Below are 19,721 nucleotides of genomic sequence, written 5' to 3'. Positions count from 1 at the left end.
TTAGAAATGAAAGAAGCGATATAACCACGGATATCACAGAAATACAAAGAACTGTAAGCAAATACTATGAACAACTATATGCCAACAAACTGGACAACCTGGGTGAAATGGACAAATTCCTAGAAAAATACAATCTTCCAAAACTCAATCAGGCAGAATCAGAAAACCTCAGTAGGCCAATAACAACTGATGAAATTGAAGCACCAATTTAAAAACTTCCAGCAAACAAAAGTTCTGGACCAGATGGATTTACAGGTGAATTTTACCAAATATTCAAAAAAGAACTAACACATATCTTTCTCAAACTATTGCCAAAAATTCCAGAGGAAGGAACACTTTAAGCTCTTTTAATGAAGCCAGAATTAACTTAATTCCAAAACCAGATAAAGATACTACAAAGAAAGAAAATTACAGGCTAATAGCCCTGATGAACACAGATGCTAAAATCCTCAACAAAATAGTAGCAAATTGGATCCAGCAATATGTTCAAAGGATCAAACACCATGATCAAGTGGGATTTATTCCAGGGATGCAAGGCTGGTACAATATTTACAAATCAATAAATGTGACACATCATATAAACAAATTGAAAGATATCAATTTGTTTTGATCATATCAATAAATGCAGAAAAAGCATTAGACAAAATCCAGCACCCTTCTTTGATAAAAACTCTCAGCAAAGTGGGAATAGAGGGACAATACCTCAACATAATAAAGGCCATACATGACAAACCTACAGCCAACGTAATACTCAATGGGCAAAAACCAAGTGTTTCCCTTAAGAACAGGAACAAGACAAGGATGTCTGCTTTCACCACTCTTATTCAACGTAGTACTGGAATTCCTAGCCACAGCAATCAGACAAGAAGAGACAAAAGGTATCCAAATTGGAAAGAAGAAGGTAAAACTGTTATTACTCGCAGATGACATCATATTGTACATAGAAGACTCTAAAGATTCCACCAGGAAACTACTAGACTTAATAAATGAATTTGGCAATGTAGCAGGATACAAAATCAAAATCCACAATCGATGGCACAATCTTAAGAAGGAAGAAGGAAGTAGGAGGGCTCACAATACCGGATATCAAACTATACTACAAAGGTATTATAACCAAAACTGCCTGGTACTGGCACAAGAACAGGCATCTAGACCAGTGGATCAGAACAGAGACCCCAGAAACTGACCCACACCCTTATGGTCAATTAATATTTGACAAAGGAGGCATGAACATACAATGGAGTCAAGACAGTCTCTTCAACAAATGTTGCTGGGAAAACTGGACAGACACATGCAAAAAGACGAAACTAGACCACCAACTTACACCATATACAAGAATAAACTCAAAATGGATAAAAGACTTAAATGTAAGGCATAAAAAATCTTAGAAGAAAACATAGGCTGTAAAATCTCAGACATCTTATAAACATAATGCTATATGTTTACAGATACATCTCCTAGGACAGTGGTCAGCAAAGTCATTAGTCAACAGAGCCAAATATCAACAGTACAATGATTGAAATTTCTTTTGAGAATCAAATTTTTTAAACTTAAACTCTATAGGTAGGTACATTGTTATTAACTTAATTAGGGTACTCCTCAGCTGGCCTTTGCTAAAACTCAAGGGGCCAAAGAGCCGCATGTGGCTCGCAAGCCGCAGTTTGCCAACCACTGTCCTAGGACAAAGGAAAGTAAGGAGAAAATAAACAAATGGGGCTACATAAAAATTAAAAGCTTCTGCACAGCAATAGAAACCACCATCAAATTGAAAAGGGAACCCACTGAATGGAAGAACATATTTGCCAATGATATATCTGATAAGGAGTTAATATTCAAAATATATAAAGTACTCATACAACTCAACAAAAAGAAGACAAATAATCCAATTAAAAATGGGCAGTAGACCTGAATAGACATTTCTCCAAAGAGGACATACAAACAGCCACGAGACACATGAAAAAATGCTCAAAGTCACTAATCATCAGAGAGATGCAAATTAAAACCATAATGAGATATCACCTCACACCTGTCAGAATGGCTATCATAAAAAATCAACAAGCAACAAGTGCTAGCGAGAATGCAGGGAAAAGGAAACACTAGTTCATGGCTGGTGCAGCCACTGTGGAAAACAGTATGGAGTTGCCTCAAAAATTAAAAATGGAACTTCTGTTTGACCCAGCAATCCCACTTCTGGGAATATATCCTAAAAACCCCAAAATACCAATCAGAAAAAATATATGACCCTTATGTTCATAGCAGCATTATTTACAATAGCTAAGATTTGGAAATAGTCCAAGTGCCCAACAGTAGATGTATGGATAAAAAAAACTGTGGGACATTTACACTATGGAATAGTTTGTAGCTGTTAAAAAGAAGGATCTCTTACCCTTTGGTACAGCATGGATGGACATGGAAAATATTATGCTAAGTGAAATAAGTCAAACTGAGAAACAAATATCACATGATCTCACTTATTTGTGGAATCTAAGGAACAAAATGAATGAACCTACAAATAAGACCCGAAGCATGGAGGCATGGGACAGACTGACATACCTCGATGTGGGGTTGGGGGAGGATGAGAAGAGATAAACCAAAGAATTAATATACTTACTAGAGGCCCAATGCATGAAATTTGTGCATGGGGGGGGGAGGGGAGTCCCTCAGCCCGGCCTGCACCCTCTTGCAATCCAAGACCCCTCGGGGGATGTCTGACTGCCAGTTTAGGCCCAATCCCGGCAGTTGGACATCCCTCTCGCAATCTGGGACCGCTAGCCCCTAACTGCACGTCTGCCTGCCTGCTCGCCCCTTACCGCTTGCCTGCCTGCCTGCTCACCCCCCTAAGCGCTCACCTACCTGCCTGCTCACTCCTTACCGCTCCATAGTGCAGTTGTGGAAGCAGGAGAGGCTCCCACCACCACTGCTGTGCTCGCCAGCCATGAGCCCGGCTTCTGGCTGGGTGGCGCTCCTGCTGTGGGAGCACACTGACCACTAGGGGGCAGCTCCTGCATTGAGCATTTGCCCCCTGTTGGTCAGTGCATGTCACAGTGACCGTCATTCCAGTCATTCCATCGTAACGGTCACTTAGGCTTTTATATATATAGACTAGAGGCCTGGTGCATGAAATTCGTGCACGGGGTGGGGGGGGGTGGAAGGAGTCCCCTCTGCCCAGCCTGCGCCCTCTCCAATCCAGGACCCCTCAGGGGATGTCCGACTACCGGTTTAGGCCTGATCCTCTCACAATATGGGACTGCTGGCTCCTAACCCCTCGCCTGCCTGCTTGCCTGATCACCCCTAACTCCTCCCCCTCGCCAGCCTGATCACCCCTAACCACCTCTGCCTGCTGGCCTGGTCACCCCTAACTGCCCCCCCCCCCACCAGCCTGGTCGCCTCCATCTGCCCCCCCCACCAGCCTGGTCGCCTCCATCTGCCCTCCCCACCAGCCTGGTCACCCCCAACTGCCCCCCTGCCAGCCTGGTCACCCCACGCAGCCTGCTATTCAGTCATTTGGTCGTCCCTCACTAACCCTAACCTGCCAACCTGGTAACCCCACGCAGCCTGCTGTTCAGTCGTTTGGTCGTCCCTCACTAACCCTCCTGCCAGCCTGGTTGCCCCATGCAGCCTGCTGTTCAGTCGTTTGGTCGTCCCTCACTAACCCTCCTGCCAGCCTGGTTGCCCCTCATGGCCCTCCTGCCAGCCTGGTTGCCCCACGGAGCCTGCTTGTTCAGTTCTTTGGTCGTCCCTCACTAACCCCCTGCCGGCCTGGTTGCCCCACGCAGCCTGCTGTTCAGTCATTTGGTTGTCCCTTACTAACCACCCTGCCGTCCTGGTCACCCCACACAGCCTGTGTTCAGTTGCCTGTCCGGTTGTTTTGGTCGTGACAGCCCCTGGCTTTTTATATATTAGGATATGCAGAGTACATGAACATGGGCAATAAGGTAGTGAAGACCTGGGGGGCGGGGTTAGAGACTGGGAGGAGTGTGGTAAAGGGGGGGGGAGATATCTGTAATAGCATCTACAATAAAAATATATTTAAAAATCAACCAAATCAAACAAAATGACAGCAAGGAAATGAGTCATCACCTGCTAGCCTGGTGTTAATACTAGTAACAGGACAAGGAGAGGTTTGGGAGCCCCAGGTCTCCAGCTTCAATGAGGATAATCCACCCTGGCTTATTACATTTCTCCAGAGAGAACTCATTTTAAAATGGGAGAGAAAAACAAAAGCTTTTCTTTGAGAACATAATGCAAGTGTCTGATGTGACCCTACTAAAAAGTTACTGCCATCAGGAACTGGCACGTCCTTCATAGTGTGAAGCAATTACACATTGTACCGACTGCTGATATACCCATGCAGGGGGCTGCATGGAAGGCTTTCTCAGTTTTCCTCTCCTTCAAAAGGACCATTTTGAACATTTTAACCAATGACGAAATAGTGGTGGGGAAATCAGTTTCTCTTCCACTTGATTTCCCAGAGGTGGGGCGTTGAGCTACCTTCTAGATGACATAAGCAGAGGATAGTGTCCTGCTGCCATCCATGGAGAGGCTGTAGCCTAGCCAGCTCCATCAGCTTGCACACATCAGCTCACTTCACACCCACGTGGACAGTGCTTTAAAGAAACTGCACTTGGGAAGTGAGAGGACTTGACAGCCAGCTGGTGGCAAAGTGGAGATCTGCCCCCACTCCTAACTATGAACTGTGCACGTTTGTCACACCCTTTTGCTTATTTTTTATTGTCTAAAGTTTTACATATGTCTCCTTTTCCCCCAATTGACCACCCCCCAATCATTCCCACCCTGGGCAAGCCCCCACCGCCCCAGAGTCTGTGTCCATTGGTTATGCTAATATGCATGCATACAAGTCCTTTGGTTGCTCTCTAACCTCCTCCCCTACCATTTGTCTCTGGATCTATTCTTGCTGATCATTATATCCCACATATGAGTGAGATCATGTGATATTTATCTTTCTCTGACTGGCTTATTTCGCTTAGCATAATGCTCTCCAGTTCCATCCATGCTGTTGCAAATGGTAAAAGTTCTTTTTTTATAGCAGCATAGTATTCCATTGTGTAGATATACCAGTTTTTTAATCCACTCATCTGCTGATGGGTACTTAGGCTGTTTCCAAATCTTAGCTATTGTAAATTGTGATGCTATGAACATGGGGGTACATATATCCTTTCTGATTGGTGTTTCTAGTTTCTTGGGATATATTCCTAGGAGTGGGATGACTGGGTCAAATGGGAGTTCCATTTTTAGTTTTTTGAGGAAACTCCATACTGTTCTTCACAGTGGCTGCACCCGTCTGCATTCCCACCAGCAGTGCAGGAGTGTTCCTTTTTCACCATAGCATCACCAGCACTTGTTATTTGTTGATGATAGCCATTTTGACAGGTGTGAGATGGTATCTCATTGTTGTTTTGATTTGCATCTCTCGGATGATTAGTGACTTTGAGCAGGTTTTCATATGGGGCCTTTTGTATGTCCACTTATAAAAAGTGTCTATTTAGATCCTTTGCCCATTTTTTGATTGGATTGTTTATCTTCTTTTTGTTAAGTTGTATGAGTTCTCTGTAAATTTTGGAGATTAAACCTTTATCAGAAATATCATTGGCAAGTATGTTCTGCCATGCAATGGGCTTTCTTGTTGTTTTGTTGATGGTTTCTTTTGCTGTGCAGAAGCTTTTTACTTTGATGTAGTCCCATTTGTTTATTTTCTCCTTAGTCTCCATTGCCCTAGGAGCTGTGTCTGTAAAGATATTACACCCCCTTGCTTCTTGATCAACATAGGACAAGGTATGTGAGGAAGAAGAGGTGGGGAAAATCCATGCCCAGAATGAATTCTAATGTTTAAATGTTGAGAACTTCAGCAAATACTAAGCTGAGGAGAAAGTCTTCAGAGAATGAATGCATTATTGCTCATTAGACCCTGTAAGTGGACCCAGAGGCAGCTTAGTTCATACGTGGCTGAAGCTGTGATGTCTATGTGTGCCCAACAGGCCCCAAGTTCCTGCTCACAGCATCTCAGCTCCTTGCTTTCCTCAGCCCCATTATGCTTCAGACTTGTCCCTGCAGAGGCATTTACAGAAGAGTAAGGACCCTACAAACATTTCTGAACATCACAAGGGTCAACAGCTCCCATTTCCTATAGCGTGCCTATCAATGTCATGTGGAGGGCCAGGCAGTGCTACGCAAGAGTGTCGGGGTCCATGCCCCTGAGCAGATGCCCGTGAGGCTCACGCCGACGACCGAGACACACAAGTCTAACAAGCACTGAGAAGGTCCCAGCTTGGATGCTGGATGAAACTTCAACCAGGGACCCCAGCCAGGGCTGGGAATGGGCGCCTATCCACAGATCCTCCTCGGGAGAAAAGCAGGACACACCACAGTCCCACCTGCTACCGACCTGATCTCGAGTATGGATGTACAATATCACCATGATGGCCTATGAATCACAGGACTAAGGAGGTGGAGACGTCATCACAGCTCCTTGGAACTGTGCCACCATCTGACTTGTTCACACGGGGTCCCCAGTCCCGACCAAAGCCTGGCACACGAGAGTCCCCGATATTTGCTGAATAGCTGCCTTACAGAAGGTATGAAGTGTTCAGCCCACAGGAGGATCCTTTTCCTGCTCTTATTAATCCATGGTTCTGCTCAGAGGGCTTATTTTGCAATGTAAAGAATTGTTGAGAAGAAAGAAAACTTATGTTTAAATCAGGCAATCACTCCAATATGCTAGCCAGCCAAAACGGGAACAAAGACCCCCTGCAGAGAGCTTTGAGGGCTGTGTGAGCAGGATGGAGCGCAGCCCTGCACAGCCCTTGCAGCACCGTGGGCACAGTAACCTTCACAATGGCACTGGCACGTGAGCTCCACAGCCCTTCCACAGACTCAGAAGCTAAAGCACACCAAGGAGCCATTCTTGAGTCCCAAATGGTGTCAACAGGGGAAGAAAGAAACTTTCTATGACTGAGGAATTACTGTGAGTGTTCTTGTCTCTCTGATTAAGGGAAATGAGAATGCTATTAATTAACAGCTGGAAAATGACAGAGATGTACAGACATCTTTTAGAAATAACCATTTGAGAGAAGCTGCTAGGACCTGTCAGATTGTCAGCACTCCATGAAAAACTCCTCTGCAGGTCACAAAAGAGGCGAAGGAAACCAGAACACAATTTGGACCTAGAGTTGCAATGGTCTCTGCACAGGTCCAAGATGAGCAAAAGCAGTCTTTGTGGGCCTGTCCATAGGTGCTGCCTGCAGCCCTGTAGTGTAGACTCGTCAGGGTCACGCCTGCAGTGGGCACTCTGTCCCACTCAGAAGAGCCACGACAGGGATGAGACACGTGGCAGAGGCCCACACACACCCTGCAGAGCGGCTGGAGCACTGTGCGTCTGTAAAATGGGGACATCAGTACTCGTCATAACTGAGAATCCTCCAGTGCTGCTGAAGGACTGCAGGGCAACCTTAGAACTGCAGCACCATAGGACTGAATGGGGACCCCAGGCCTTCTGGGGGATCTCACTCTGATGCTGGAACCCCATCTGGAGCCTTCCAGACAAGTGTCACAGCCTCTGTTTGAATGCCTCCAGGAGCAGGTGCTCACTACCGACAGAGGCTATCTTGTCCATCACGCACTCCTAAGGCTCTTGTTCTACGAGTGATGCTGTTGCAATAACCCGGTTATTATTTAAGAGGAGAGGAGTAAAGGGAAAGCCAAAGAGTAAAAGCATGCCATTTACGCAGCTCTGCCAGAAAACTGTACTTAACATTCTCCAAGTGACTAGACAAGGCTGTTCGGAAACATGCCTGGTAAGGTCTGAGTGATGTGGGAACGTCAGCCTGTCAATCACACCTGGAAGCAAGTCAGTGGCCAGAACAGCCATGGCCACTGCAAGTGTGCAAAACTTAAATATGTAAACTTCCAAACAAAGGACGTTCCCTCCTCTCTCTCTCTCTCTCTCTCTTTCTTCCCCGCCCCCCTTTGGCACACGGGTTCCTGGGACACCCACTGCAGGGGGCTCCTGCACACATAGCACATGGCCATGTTGGGCTCAACATGGACAAAGAGCTTGGATACTGAACCACACCTAGCTGCAACATGGACTGGAAACTCTGGACACAGGCCTGTTTCTGGCTCTGCTGGAAGCCCGGCTGCCCCTCTCCCAGGACTGTCTTAAGGGGCAGGGGACTATGGAAGCCAAGAAATGTAGCTTCACGCAAATAAAGCCTTCTCCCTCATCTAATCTTCCCATGCAAGTCATAGAATATTCATTTTCTGAAGATACTGCAAGAACCTCACTCCCACAGTGAAAGGGAAATTTGATTCTCCGGTAACAGGAGGATAGTCTCTCTGGCCACAGGTTCACCTCAGGGCTTATGCAAAATGTGGGGTGCAACATTTTCCTCAACTTGAAACTTCCTCTTCTTAAAAACAGAAGAGCTACTTTTAATCTCCAGAAATAAAGCAAACCAGGCATATTTCAAGCAGTTGGAATTATTTATAATTTGAGGTTTTCCTTTTAATGTGAAGGATTTGACAGACAGTGAATACTCATTTATGTGGCAGGAGGAATGGCCTGGGGAACTACTCTTTCTTTTATAAAGGGAATAAAAATACCAGGGGAAAGCTTCATATATGAACTCAGGCTTCCAGCAACCCTTGAGCTTCCTCTAAAACCACACATTTGTGCCCAGGTGCTGAGAGACAGTTTCCTTGCTCTGATTTACAGCAATGGTCCTGCCTTCTGTGATCATGAATCTGAGAACAGGAATGTATGACATGTGTCCTCACTGTGAACAAGCATACTCTCCATGGCAGCTAAAGACCACCAAAACTGACCACTGGAGGAATGTAGAAGATATTTAAAAAACAATATAACAAAAAAAGCTGAAACAAACAAAAAAATTAGGAAGACACATGCTAGCAAAACCAACAATAAGAAACATACAATCTGAATAGACCTCTACCAGGTGAAAAGATTAAATTAGTAATCAAGAAACTACCCAAAAGAAAATCCCATGTCAAGGTGGCTTCCCTGGTTAATTCTACCAAATATTTAAGAGTAACGGTTACCAATTCTAACTAAAGTCTTCCAAAAATTAGAAGAGAGAACACTTCTTTCTAAGTCATCTCATGACACTGATATTACCCTTATACCCAACCCAGACAGTCACAGAAAAAAACTACCTCAGACCAATATCTCTTATGAATATGAACATAAACTTTTCAACAAAATACTAGCAAACGGAATCCAGTTACATGTAAAAAGAATTATATATAATGATCAAGTAGTAGTTATCCTAGGAATGCAAGGTTGGTTTAACATCTGAAAGTCAATTAATATAAGACATCATATTAACAAAATAAAAACCCACATAATTGTCTTTTTTTAATTTAATAAATCTTTATTGTTCAGATTATTACAATTGTTCCTCTTTTTTCCCCCCATAGGTTCCCTCCACCCGGTTCCCACCCCACCCTCTACCCTTACCTCCACGCCACTGTCCTCATCCATAGGTGTACGATTTTTGTCCAGTCTCTTCCCGCACCCCCCACACCCCTTTCCACCCGAGGATTGTCAGTCCACTCCCTTTCTATGACCCTGATTCTATTATATTCACTAGTTCATTCTGTTCATCAGATTTTTAATTCATTTGATTTTTAGATTCACTTGTTGATAGATATGTATTTGTTGTTCATAATTTTTATCTTTACCTTTTTCTTCTTCTTCCTCTTCTTAAAGAATACCTTTCAGCATTTCATATAATACTGGTTTGGTGTTGATGAACTCCTTTAGCTTTTTCTTATCTGTGAAGCTCTTTATCTGCCCTTCAATTCTGAATGATAGCTTTACTGGGTAGAGTAATCTTGGTTGTAGGTTCTTGCTATTCATCACTTTGAATATTTCTTGCCATTCCTGTCTAGCCTGCATAGTTTCTGTTGAGAAATCAGCTGACAATCGTATGGATGCTCCCTTGTAGGTAACTAACTGTTTTTCTCTTGCTGCTTTTAATATTCTCTCTCTGTATTTTGCTCTTGGCATTTTAATTATGATGTGTCTTGGTATGGTCCTCTTTGGATTCCTTTTGTTTGGGGTTCTGTGCGCTTCCTGGACTTTTAAGTCTATTTCTTTCACCAGGTAGGGGAAGTTTTCAGTCATTATTTCTTCAAATAGGTTTTCAGTATCTTGCTCTCTCTCTTCTTCTGGCACCCCCATAATTCTGATGTTGGTACGCTTGAAGTTGTCCCAGAGACTCCTTACACTATCTTCAAATTTTTGGATTCTTTTTTCTTTTCGCTTTTCCGGTTGAGTGTTTTTTGCTTCTTTGTATTTCAAATCTTTGACTTGATTCTTGCAGTCCTCTAGTCTGCTGTTAGGTCTCTGTATAATATTTTTTATTTCAGTCAGTGTATGTTTAATTTCTAGTTGGTCCTTTTTCATATCCTCGAGGGTCTTGCTAAATTTATCGGCCTTTTCTAGAAAATTCTTGAAAAACCTTATAACTGTGGTTTTGAACTCTATATCCAGTCGTTTGCTTTCCTCCATTTCTTTCATTTGTGATGTTTCTTTGTCTCAGCATTTTCGCTGCTTCCCTGAGTTGGTAGGGTAGCTTTGTGTGCTAGGTGTCCTATAGGGCCCAGTGGCTCAGCCTCCCCAGTTACCTGAGGTGGACACTCTTGGTGCACCCCTTTGTGGGCTGTATGCACAGTCTTATTGTAGTTAAGCCTTGATTGTTGTTGGTATCACTGTGAGGAATTGACCTCCAGGCCAATTGGCTGTGAGGATCAGCTGTGTCTACGCCAGGAGAACTTCTGTGCTGGAGACAGCCTTATGAGACAAGACTTGCAAAATTGCAAAAGCCTCTGTGCTCAGCTTGGATAGGGCGGAGTCTCAGGGCTGAGCAGAAAGCCAGTGGTACACTCAGCAGTCAGTCCTCTCTGCGCACACTTGCGCGCGCGCCTCCAGACCTCTGCCTTTCACAGCTCCCCTGAGTTTCCATGTGCTTTTTTCTTTTCCTGACAGTCCAGATTCCCCCCATATGAGTCTGGGTCCCCAGGGTCTTGCCCGGAACTGGGGTTCAGTGCAGTCAGAACTGGGGTTCAGTGCAGTCGGGAGCTTCCGTCTCCCTCCCGCTAGAGAAAGCCAGCCAGGCACTCAGCCACCCGTCCTCTCTGCGCGCATGTCTCCGTAACTCAGTCTTTTGCAGCTCCTCTGAGTCTCCGTGTGCTTTTGTCTTTCCTTCTAGTTGTAGAATTTGCACTCAGCCAGCTTTCCTGTGGTTCTGGATGATGTCCGTTTTGTCTTTTAGTTGTAGTTTTGAAATTGTTGTGCGAGGCAGCAGTTTAGGTGTTTACCTATGCCACCATCTTGGTTTCTCTTCTTCAATAATTGTCTTAAGAGATACAGAAATGTATTTGACAGTATCCAATACCCTTTCATGCGTGTGTGTGTGTACACAAATAGAGGTGATAGTTCAAATGAATGGAGTTTCTTTTTGAAGTGATGAAAATATTCTAAACTGACTGTGGATGCACATCTGTATGAATATATTAAAACCACTAAATTGTACACTTCATTATTTTTAAATTTTTATTTTATTTTTTCCATCACCTTTTATCTCCTCTGTGCCCTCTACCACTTCCACCTATACCCCTCCATCCCCATGATCACCACACTATTGTCCATGTTCTCTCTCTTTTTTTCTTTCTTGCTCAATCCCTCCACCCCTCCCAACCCTCTTCCCCAACCCTCCAGAGTTGTCTGCCTACTATGTATCTACTAGAGGCCCGTTGCAGGAAGATTCCTGCAAGAATAGGGCTTCCTGCGGCCATCTCCGCCACCCCACCTGCTTCCCTCCATTCTCCACTGCCCCGCTTGCTTCTCCGCAGCTTCACTCCCTACTGCAGCACTTGGCTTCCTTCTACGCTGTCTTCAGTCTTCGCTCTGTGCCTGGATATGCAAATTAACTGGTTGGGTTAATTTGCATGCTCGCTCCTGATTGGCTGGTGGATGTGGCTTGTGTGTGTTGCAGAGGTATGGTCAATTTGCATGTTTCTCTTTTATTAGATAGGATGAATCTGTCTCTGTTTTGCTTAATAGTTCAATTTGTTCATTAAATTCCACATATGAGTGAAATCACATGGTACTTGTCTTTCTCTGACTGGCTTATTTCACTTTGCATAATGTCCATCCATGCTGTCACAAAGGGTAAAACTTTCTTCCTTTTTATGGCAGGGTAGTATTTCATTGTATAAATGTACCACAGCTTTTTTATCCACTCATGTACTAAAGGACACTTGGACTGCTTCCAAATCTAGGCTAATGTAAATAACACTGCAATGAAAACAGGGGTACATATATTCTTTCTAATTAGTGATTTGGGGTTTCTTCAGATAAATTCCCAGAAGAGAAATCACTGGGTCATAAGGCAGTTCCATTTTTAATATTTTGGGGTAACTCCACACTGCTTTCCACAGTGGCTGCACCAATCTGCATTCCAACAAACAGTGCAAAGGTTCCCTTTTCTCCGCATCCTTGCCAACACTTGCTGTTTGTTGATATTGATGGTAGCCATTCTGACAGGTGTGAGGTGATATCGTATTGTAGATTTAATTTGCATTTCTTTGTAAATAACCAAGTAACAATGATAATTTTTTATATGTCTATTGGTCATCTATATGTCCTCTTTGGAGAAGTGTTTATTCATATATTTTGCCCATTTTTAATTGGATTGTTTTTTGGTATTGAGTTTTATAAGTACTTCATACATTTTGAATATTAACCCCTTCTCAGATGTATCATTGGCAAGTATGTTTTCCCATTCCATGGTTTGTCTTTTCATTTTGTTGATGGTTTCCTTTACTGTGTAAAAACTCTGTAGTTTGATGTAGTTCCATTTGTTTATGTTTTATTTTGTTTCCCTTGCCTGAGGAGATATATCAGAAAAAATATTGCTATAGGAAATGTCCGAGATTTTACTGCCTATGTTTACTTTTAGGATTTTTATGGTTTCAAGTCTAACATTTAAGTCTTTAATCCATTTTGAGTTTGTTCTTATACTAGAGGTCTGATGCACAAAGATTCGTGCAAGAATGGCCCTTCCTTTCCCTGGCTGTCGGCACCGCCTTCGCTCCTGCCAGAGCCACCTTTCCGCCTTCCCACACTGCCCAGAGGCCCAGAGCGGCTGGGGCTGTGCAGAATGCCTGCATCATTGCCATGGTGACAATGCAAGCGTCCCACCCCTGCTGCCGTGTATGCAAATTAACCCACCATATTTGTTGTGTTAATTTGCATACTTGCTCCTGATTGGCTGATGGGTGTCACAAAGGCACGGTCAATTTGCATATTTCTCTTTTATTAGTGTAGATATAATGTAAGAAGATGGTCTAGTTCCATTTTCTTTTGCATGTACATCTCCAATTTTCCCAACACTATTTATTGAGTAGACTATCTTTATCCCATTTCATATTTTTGCCTCCTTTGTCAAATATTAACCTTTTGCACTCGGATGTCGAGTGTGACTCGACACGATTAGCATTAGAATAAAGGAATCGAGAAAAAAGCAAGCGAGTGCAAAGGGTTAATTGACTATAAAGGTGTGGATTTATTTCTGGACTCTCTGTTTCTTTGATGTATATGTCTGTTTTTATGCCAGTACCATGCTGTTTTGCTAAATTGTACACTTTAAATGGGTGAATTGTATGGTATGTGGATTTTACCTCAATAAAGCTATTATTAAAAACTAGAAACCCGTTGCACGAAGTTTCGTACAATAGACTTTCACCTGGCTGCCGGCAGCAGTTTTCCGCCAGCACCAGTTTTCCTCTGGCCACCCGCCGATCAGAGCGCCTCCCGCCAGCGCGATCGGCTACCCTGAGAGGAACTCCGATCCGGGAGGCGCTCTGATCGGCGGTGGCCAGAGGAAAACTGGTGCTGGCGGAAAACTGCTGCCAGCAGCCACGCAATCGGCCACCACCAGCGTCTTCCGCCGGCCCCATGGGTCCTTCCGCAGCGTTGGCCTAACGGCCGGCGGGAGGAGCGGGAGTCGGGGACTCGCGAGTCCCCGCCCCCCGCTCCTACCGCCAGCCAATCGGCCACCCTGAGTCCCGCCCCCCGCGCCTCCAGCCGGCCCAATCGTGGGCGTAGCGGAGTGATGCAATTTGCATATTGCCTTTTTATTATGTAGGATACCAAAAAAAGTGAGCTATAGATGCATAGTGGCTGTACCTTATATATAGCCTGTGCTCTCCATCTGTTACAGTCCCCACCACTGCCTATTACATCCCAGCACTGAAGCTAAGCATCAGGTAATATTTCTTTTTGTTTTTTACTTTTTCAGGTGACATTTCAGCATTGCACTCCCCAAGCATGTTCCTCGCACCCTGCTTGTTTTCCTCTTTACTTTGTACCTGTCCCACCTCAGAGGCAACTAATTTTGTGACTCAGGTGGTAAGACAGTCAGTGGATGCAAACAGATAAACAGACCTGCAGAAAGTCACGGCTGGACATGTCCTGCAGAGACTGAGGTGACATATTTTGATTTCTGACTAGGCCACAAACTTACTGTACAACCAAGGGCAAGTACCCTGGCTGTATTTCTGAAAGGAGATGTAGGGAATAGGTCTCTGTGAAGGTTAATTCTCATTTTAGCCTTCCCTGGAATTAGAAAGCTTGTTCCATGCTGTTGCCAGTCTGTTAGGGCTCACCTCTGGGAACAGGGCAACACTAAAGGCCAACGTGGGCATCAGGACAAGGTCCTAGCCTGTCCTCCCTCACTGTACTGTCTGTACTTTCCCATCACACGCCAAACACCGAGCCAACCTGGCCCTTCCGAGTCCAGGAAGAAGTTTCATTTGGTGCTGAGACAATTAGGGCACTCCTCACACACTCGGCAGTCAGCCCTTAACAAAGGGAAAGCCGGTCTTAGGTTCAGAACAGTCCAATGGCAAGAAAAGAGCTGCAATTGATGACACTGCTTTGGTGTCATTGCTGTATTTTTGTTTTTGGCTGCCTGCATTTATGTAAGTAAGAATTTCCTTTTAAAGAAAGTTCGTTTTTCATGGTTGCATAAGAACTCAATATACAGATATGCAGGTATTGAAAATATTGGTGTGTGTTTTTACTCCTTTCACTCTTTGCTATAACCGCAGGGCTATTTTTTAAAAATGATTTAAACTACCAAAATGCTCTACATGGAGAAAATGGCTGAGTACAAAAGGCTGCACAGAAATAACCAGCCAGCCTACACATCAACATGGGAAAATACTTAGGATAAAATAATTGAAAAAGCGGAATGCTAAATTCTTCTATGCCATGGACAAAGATGTGAAATTTGTAGGAATAGGGAAAGGATTGAGAAAGGAATGTGGAAAAACATAAAAAGCTAAAACATCTTTTAAAGCAACTTTATGGTTGTTGTAGTGGTGCTTATGTAATCTTATGGTATTTTAATCCTAATAAAGATTCACTAAAAGGAAGCCGTTGGCTAACTAATAGTGTGGGTAATTTGTGGAGATGAAATAAAAATCACAAAGGTAGCAGACAAATGACTGAAGTTGCACAACAATGAATCAGAGGATCTAAAGGCCTTGCAAACTACAGCTGACAGTGCCAACCTTTGAAATAACCAAACCAGGCAGCCTATGGCCACCCAATGATAGAGACAGGCCCCCACTCACCGTGGCACTGCTCCTGGCCTCCTGGTAGGCCACCTTGACGACGTCAGTGCTGGTGTTGAGGAAGAAGTAGCCGGAACCTTCTCTGATATGCAGCTCTGCCTGCAAGGAGGGTCAGGCTAGGAGGCCAAGACTGCCATGCCAATGGGCCACATTTAGGTGGCTAGGCGGCAGTAAAGGGGCTGTACCTGTACTCCAGGGTGGTTGTAGATGGTCACCTCTTCCGGACTCACCCTCACATCCTCTACCAAGATGAGTTCTATGGAGGCTGACACAGGCACAAGAGGGTCCTGCTAAAGGGCAAGACCAACACCATCAGATCCAGGAAGCAACAGGCCAACCCCATGAGCCCACAGGCCTTCCACCCACCCTTGCCCCTGGGGAAGAGCAGGACCAGAGGCCCCAGGTCCCAGCATCATTCGTTATGTCTAGGACACAAGTCCTGATGAATCCATTGTGTGCGCCCAGCTCAGAGGCCATGTCCCTTTGAGGACATCTCATAATCCTGCCAAGGCAAGTGCCCCATCCTGCCTTCCAGGTTCTACATGGTGGGCAATTCACAAACATATGGGAAAGCAGGGGGCACACAGCAACCAGCCAGCTGTAGTGCCATGTCTGAGATGGGTACTGGGCAAAGAGCAAAGGCCCTGACCGGCCTAAACATGGGAGTACTGTACAGGCAACCTCAGGGTGCTCACAAGAGCACAGGCTTGGCCTTCATCCCTTGGGCCATGTACATATTTAAGTATCTTTCTTTCCTGCCACGTCATTCCAGGGAGACTGCTGGACCTGACCTGGCTTTGACCCACATATACTCACACATTTGAGCACCTACTCTGTGCCAGGCACTGCACTAGGCACTGTGTTAGGCACTAGAGGGGCAGCAGCTACCCTCAGGGAGATGTATTCTAATGCAAGAACTAGAGAAAAAGAATGACAGAAAGATGTGAGTGTGGTGGGGGCTGAAGGGACCATGACAGGTCTAAGAGGGAGAGACTCTCAGGTGTGCCTCTCAGGTGAGCAGAGACACGGAAAGTGAAGGTGTGAATGATGTAAATAAATTACAAAAAGCCCACAGGGCAGAGTGTAAGTGCAGAGGCCTTGAAGGGGGGATCTGCTTGGATGTTTACAGTCCAGAAGGAGGCCCATGAGGCCATCAGCTGAGGGATCCCTGGTGCTAGTGGGATGACTGAGAACCTAAGCTATCAGGGTCAGGTACCAGTGTGCTCCTCAGGGCCACCTTCCTCCAGGCTAGCCTCTTAGTGCTGTTCCCATTGGTGTCACACCCTCTTCAAAAGTGTCCCTGCTCCCCAATACCCAGGAGACAATTCCAGTTCCTCGTCCTAGCGTTCAGAGTCCCTCAGAGTCAGACACACCTTCCCTCCACAGTCATTACCTGCTGCCTCTGCTCCATTCACAATTTAATCCGACTGCCACCCTCTTCCACGACGGGGTGGGTGTCATCCAGGCAGTGCCATTCTGGGGGAACCCTTCCCATCACCTTATAGGTGCCTATCTGCCACCCACTGCAGCACCTCGCCGGGGCCTCCCTGAGAGGCTGGGCAGAGGTGTGGTCCAGCGGATGGCCACGTGTGTGTGCAGCAGGGTGTCAGTGCAGGTGTGAAGGAGCATCAGGGAGCAGGAAGCACGAGGGCCTCTGGGACCGGGGCAACAGCGGCTGCTCTGTGGGGAGAACTCTCCACAGAGGGGCTGATATATAGGTGGAACTAAAAGAACAGGAGACTCCTGGCAGAGAAGAGTTAAAGGAAGGAGGGAATGGAATTCCAGACAACAGAACTGTGGGTTCAAAGGCATATAGCAGCAGGGGGCGGGGGGAGGAGGGCTGTAAGTCAGGTCAATCAGGGAGAAGAGCCTGGATGGGCAAGCCCTGGCTGAGGATGAGGATGGCTCCCGCCCTTAGGTCTGCGGGCTCCCAAAGCCATGTCCTGGAGCTGAAAGGGGGCACTGGATCCCTCTAGTCCCCTGAGTGCAGGTCATGCAAGATGGGGGGACTGGAGGCAGGAGGCCAGCAAGGAGGCTCACCAATTCAGGTGAGTGTACCTCACCTGATTCAGGGAGAAGGGCTGTGAACTGAGGGGTGTGTCCCCGTGAGGGGGCTCAGGACACTAAAACTGAGGAGAATGCAGGAGGAGCAGACCCCGCCCCCAATGTGCCCGGGAGTTACCGGCTGCTTCACGCCGGCTGCGCGGAGGTGGGACTGTTGGTAGCCGGTCACCGTAGCAGAGATGGCTGTGGCTCCCGACGCTTTGTGAACTGAAACGGCCTGCAAACCTGAGTCCAAGAGAAAAACCAATGTCTTTTTTTGCCCCATTGCTGCCTGTGCAACAGCCCCTCCCTCCTTCCGATTTGCAGGTTTAAATCTTCCAGTCCTTAACAGTAGATGCCTGAGTTTGTTGAAACTTTATGTATCATAATGGTTGACATAGCAAGGTTCCATGAAGCAGTTTAGATGAGCTGGAGAAGATGTTCAACTCCTGGCTGCTGGGGCCAGGCTGACCTGCTGTATAGCCTAGGACTTGGGGTCACCTGCAACAGGCTCTGAACCTGCTCTCCATCTCTCAAACAAGGTCACAGGTTTAAAGGCGAGCGGTAAACTCACAATGCTCCCTAAGTTTCCGTCCTAGATAGAAGGGCGTCCCAGATAACGGGTCCCAACAGCCGCTAGCACTCCTCAGTCACCTGTCTGTAGGGTGTCACTGCTCTCTGTCTTCCTGTCCTGGGCCTGCAGGCTCACCACCCCAGCTCACCATGCAACTTCTGGCCACTCCCGTCATCCCGGGACACCAGCTGCATGGGCAGGTCAAGCTCGATGCTGGCCAGCAATGGCCTCGTGGACTCCCACTGGATGCTCAGAGAGCTGAAGTTGCTGAATTGGCGGCCCTGCTGGTCATAGGCAGCCAAGTCCAGGAGGGGGTTGCGGTGGCTGGAGACTGGAACCTGCAAGAAATCAAGGTCAGGTGCTGTGACCGTGCCCAGGTCACAATGGGCAGTGTTCAGTGAACACTGAGGACCCACACTGGCACAGCCACTCCTGGTGGTCCAGCAACCCAGCCGGCTGCCTTATGGGCTCATGAGGGTCCTGGTGAGCAACTCGGGGCAAGTCACTAACCCGTCCTCACTACTCCCCAGTGATCAAGGTGCCCACAGCCTCGGCCTCTTACTCTAGCTTATGGTCCTCAACGAGGCAAAGGGGCTTTGACGATGCCTAAAAGCATTTTTATTATAAACTGCAGGGGGTGCAAACGGTACCTAGTGGGTAGAGGTCAAGGGTACTGCTGTATACCCTACAGTGCACTGGTCAGCCCCGTGAGAAAAAACCTGGTCCAAACCATCAATAGTGCCAAGGCTGGGAGACTCTGCCACAGACCTCCCATCCCAGCCAGGCTGCTGCCCCTCCCCTCCGCCCTCGCCTTTCCAAATCCTTGCTGCTCCCTCCCTGCCCCCATACACCTCTGCTCTCCAGGATGTTTCCCTTAGTAGTTTAACAGGAATGCCAATTCCAGCTCCAAAAAGCTCTTACAAAGCTCCTTGCTCCTAAAGTATCTCAGAGATGTGGGTGCTGTCACCTACATATCAAGGGCGTGGAAGCAGAGTCCCCGGGAATAGAAGGAGCAAAGCAACTCAGTGGCTGAGTGGCACGCCTACAGGATTCAGTTCCAAACCCTGAATTCTACCATCTACCCTCACCTCTCCTCCCTGAGCAAACCTGCACCTTAGAACCCACTCTGAATTAGCCTCAACCCCCCCACCCCACATGCTTGTTCATCCCTTTCCCTTCCTGCCCAAATGCCATGGGGGCAGATGGGGTTAGCAGCAAAGCAGGCACCCTAAGCAACTAGACTCCGGGGCCCCACAACTTGGACTTGTGCCCCATTTTTGCCTCCTTCCACCCAGGCAAGCTGCTGACTTCCCGGAGCCTTGGTTTCAACAACTGTGAAGTGGGAATCAGAAGAAAACCCACCTCCCAGGGCTCTTCTGAAAGGCTCCTGTAGATCATTGTAAAGAGCCTGGCTCACTGTGAT

At 46.4% G+C, this 19,721-nt stretch overlaps 1 protein-coding gene across 2 annotated transcripts in view; it reads right to left on the bottom strand.

The window, feature by feature from the left end:
* Positions 1-19,721, bottom strand: part of NUP210 (nucleoporin 210) — a 132,679-nt gene that overhangs the window by 36,264 nt on the left and 76,694 nt on the right. Inside the window, exons 17-20 of one of the 2 annotated variants that reach the window (XM_079777076.1) lie at positions 18,447-18,636; positions 17,864-17,970; positions 15,867-15,971; positions 15,682-15,780 (exon numbers count right to left, since the gene is read on the bottom strand). In XM_079777076.1, coding sequence (XP_079633202.1) covers positions 15,682-15,780; positions 15,867-15,971; positions 17,864-17,970; positions 18,447-18,636 — 501 coding nt within the window. The remainder of the gene's footprint in view (positions 1-15,681; positions 15,781-15,866; positions 15,972-17,863; positions 17,971-18,446; positions 18,637-19,721) is intronic. The other variant, XM_079777077.1, reaches the window with a different exon arrangement.

Source organism: Cnephaeus nilssonii (assembly GCF_951640355.1).
Source record: "Cnephaeus nilssonii genome assembly, chromosome: 7".
NCBI lineage: Eukaryota > Metazoa > Chordata > Mammalia > Chiroptera > Vespertilionidae > Cnephaeus > Cnephaeus nilssonii.
Note: the sequence above shows the minus strand (reverse complement) of the source record. Positions and strands in the feature narration are given on the sequence as shown.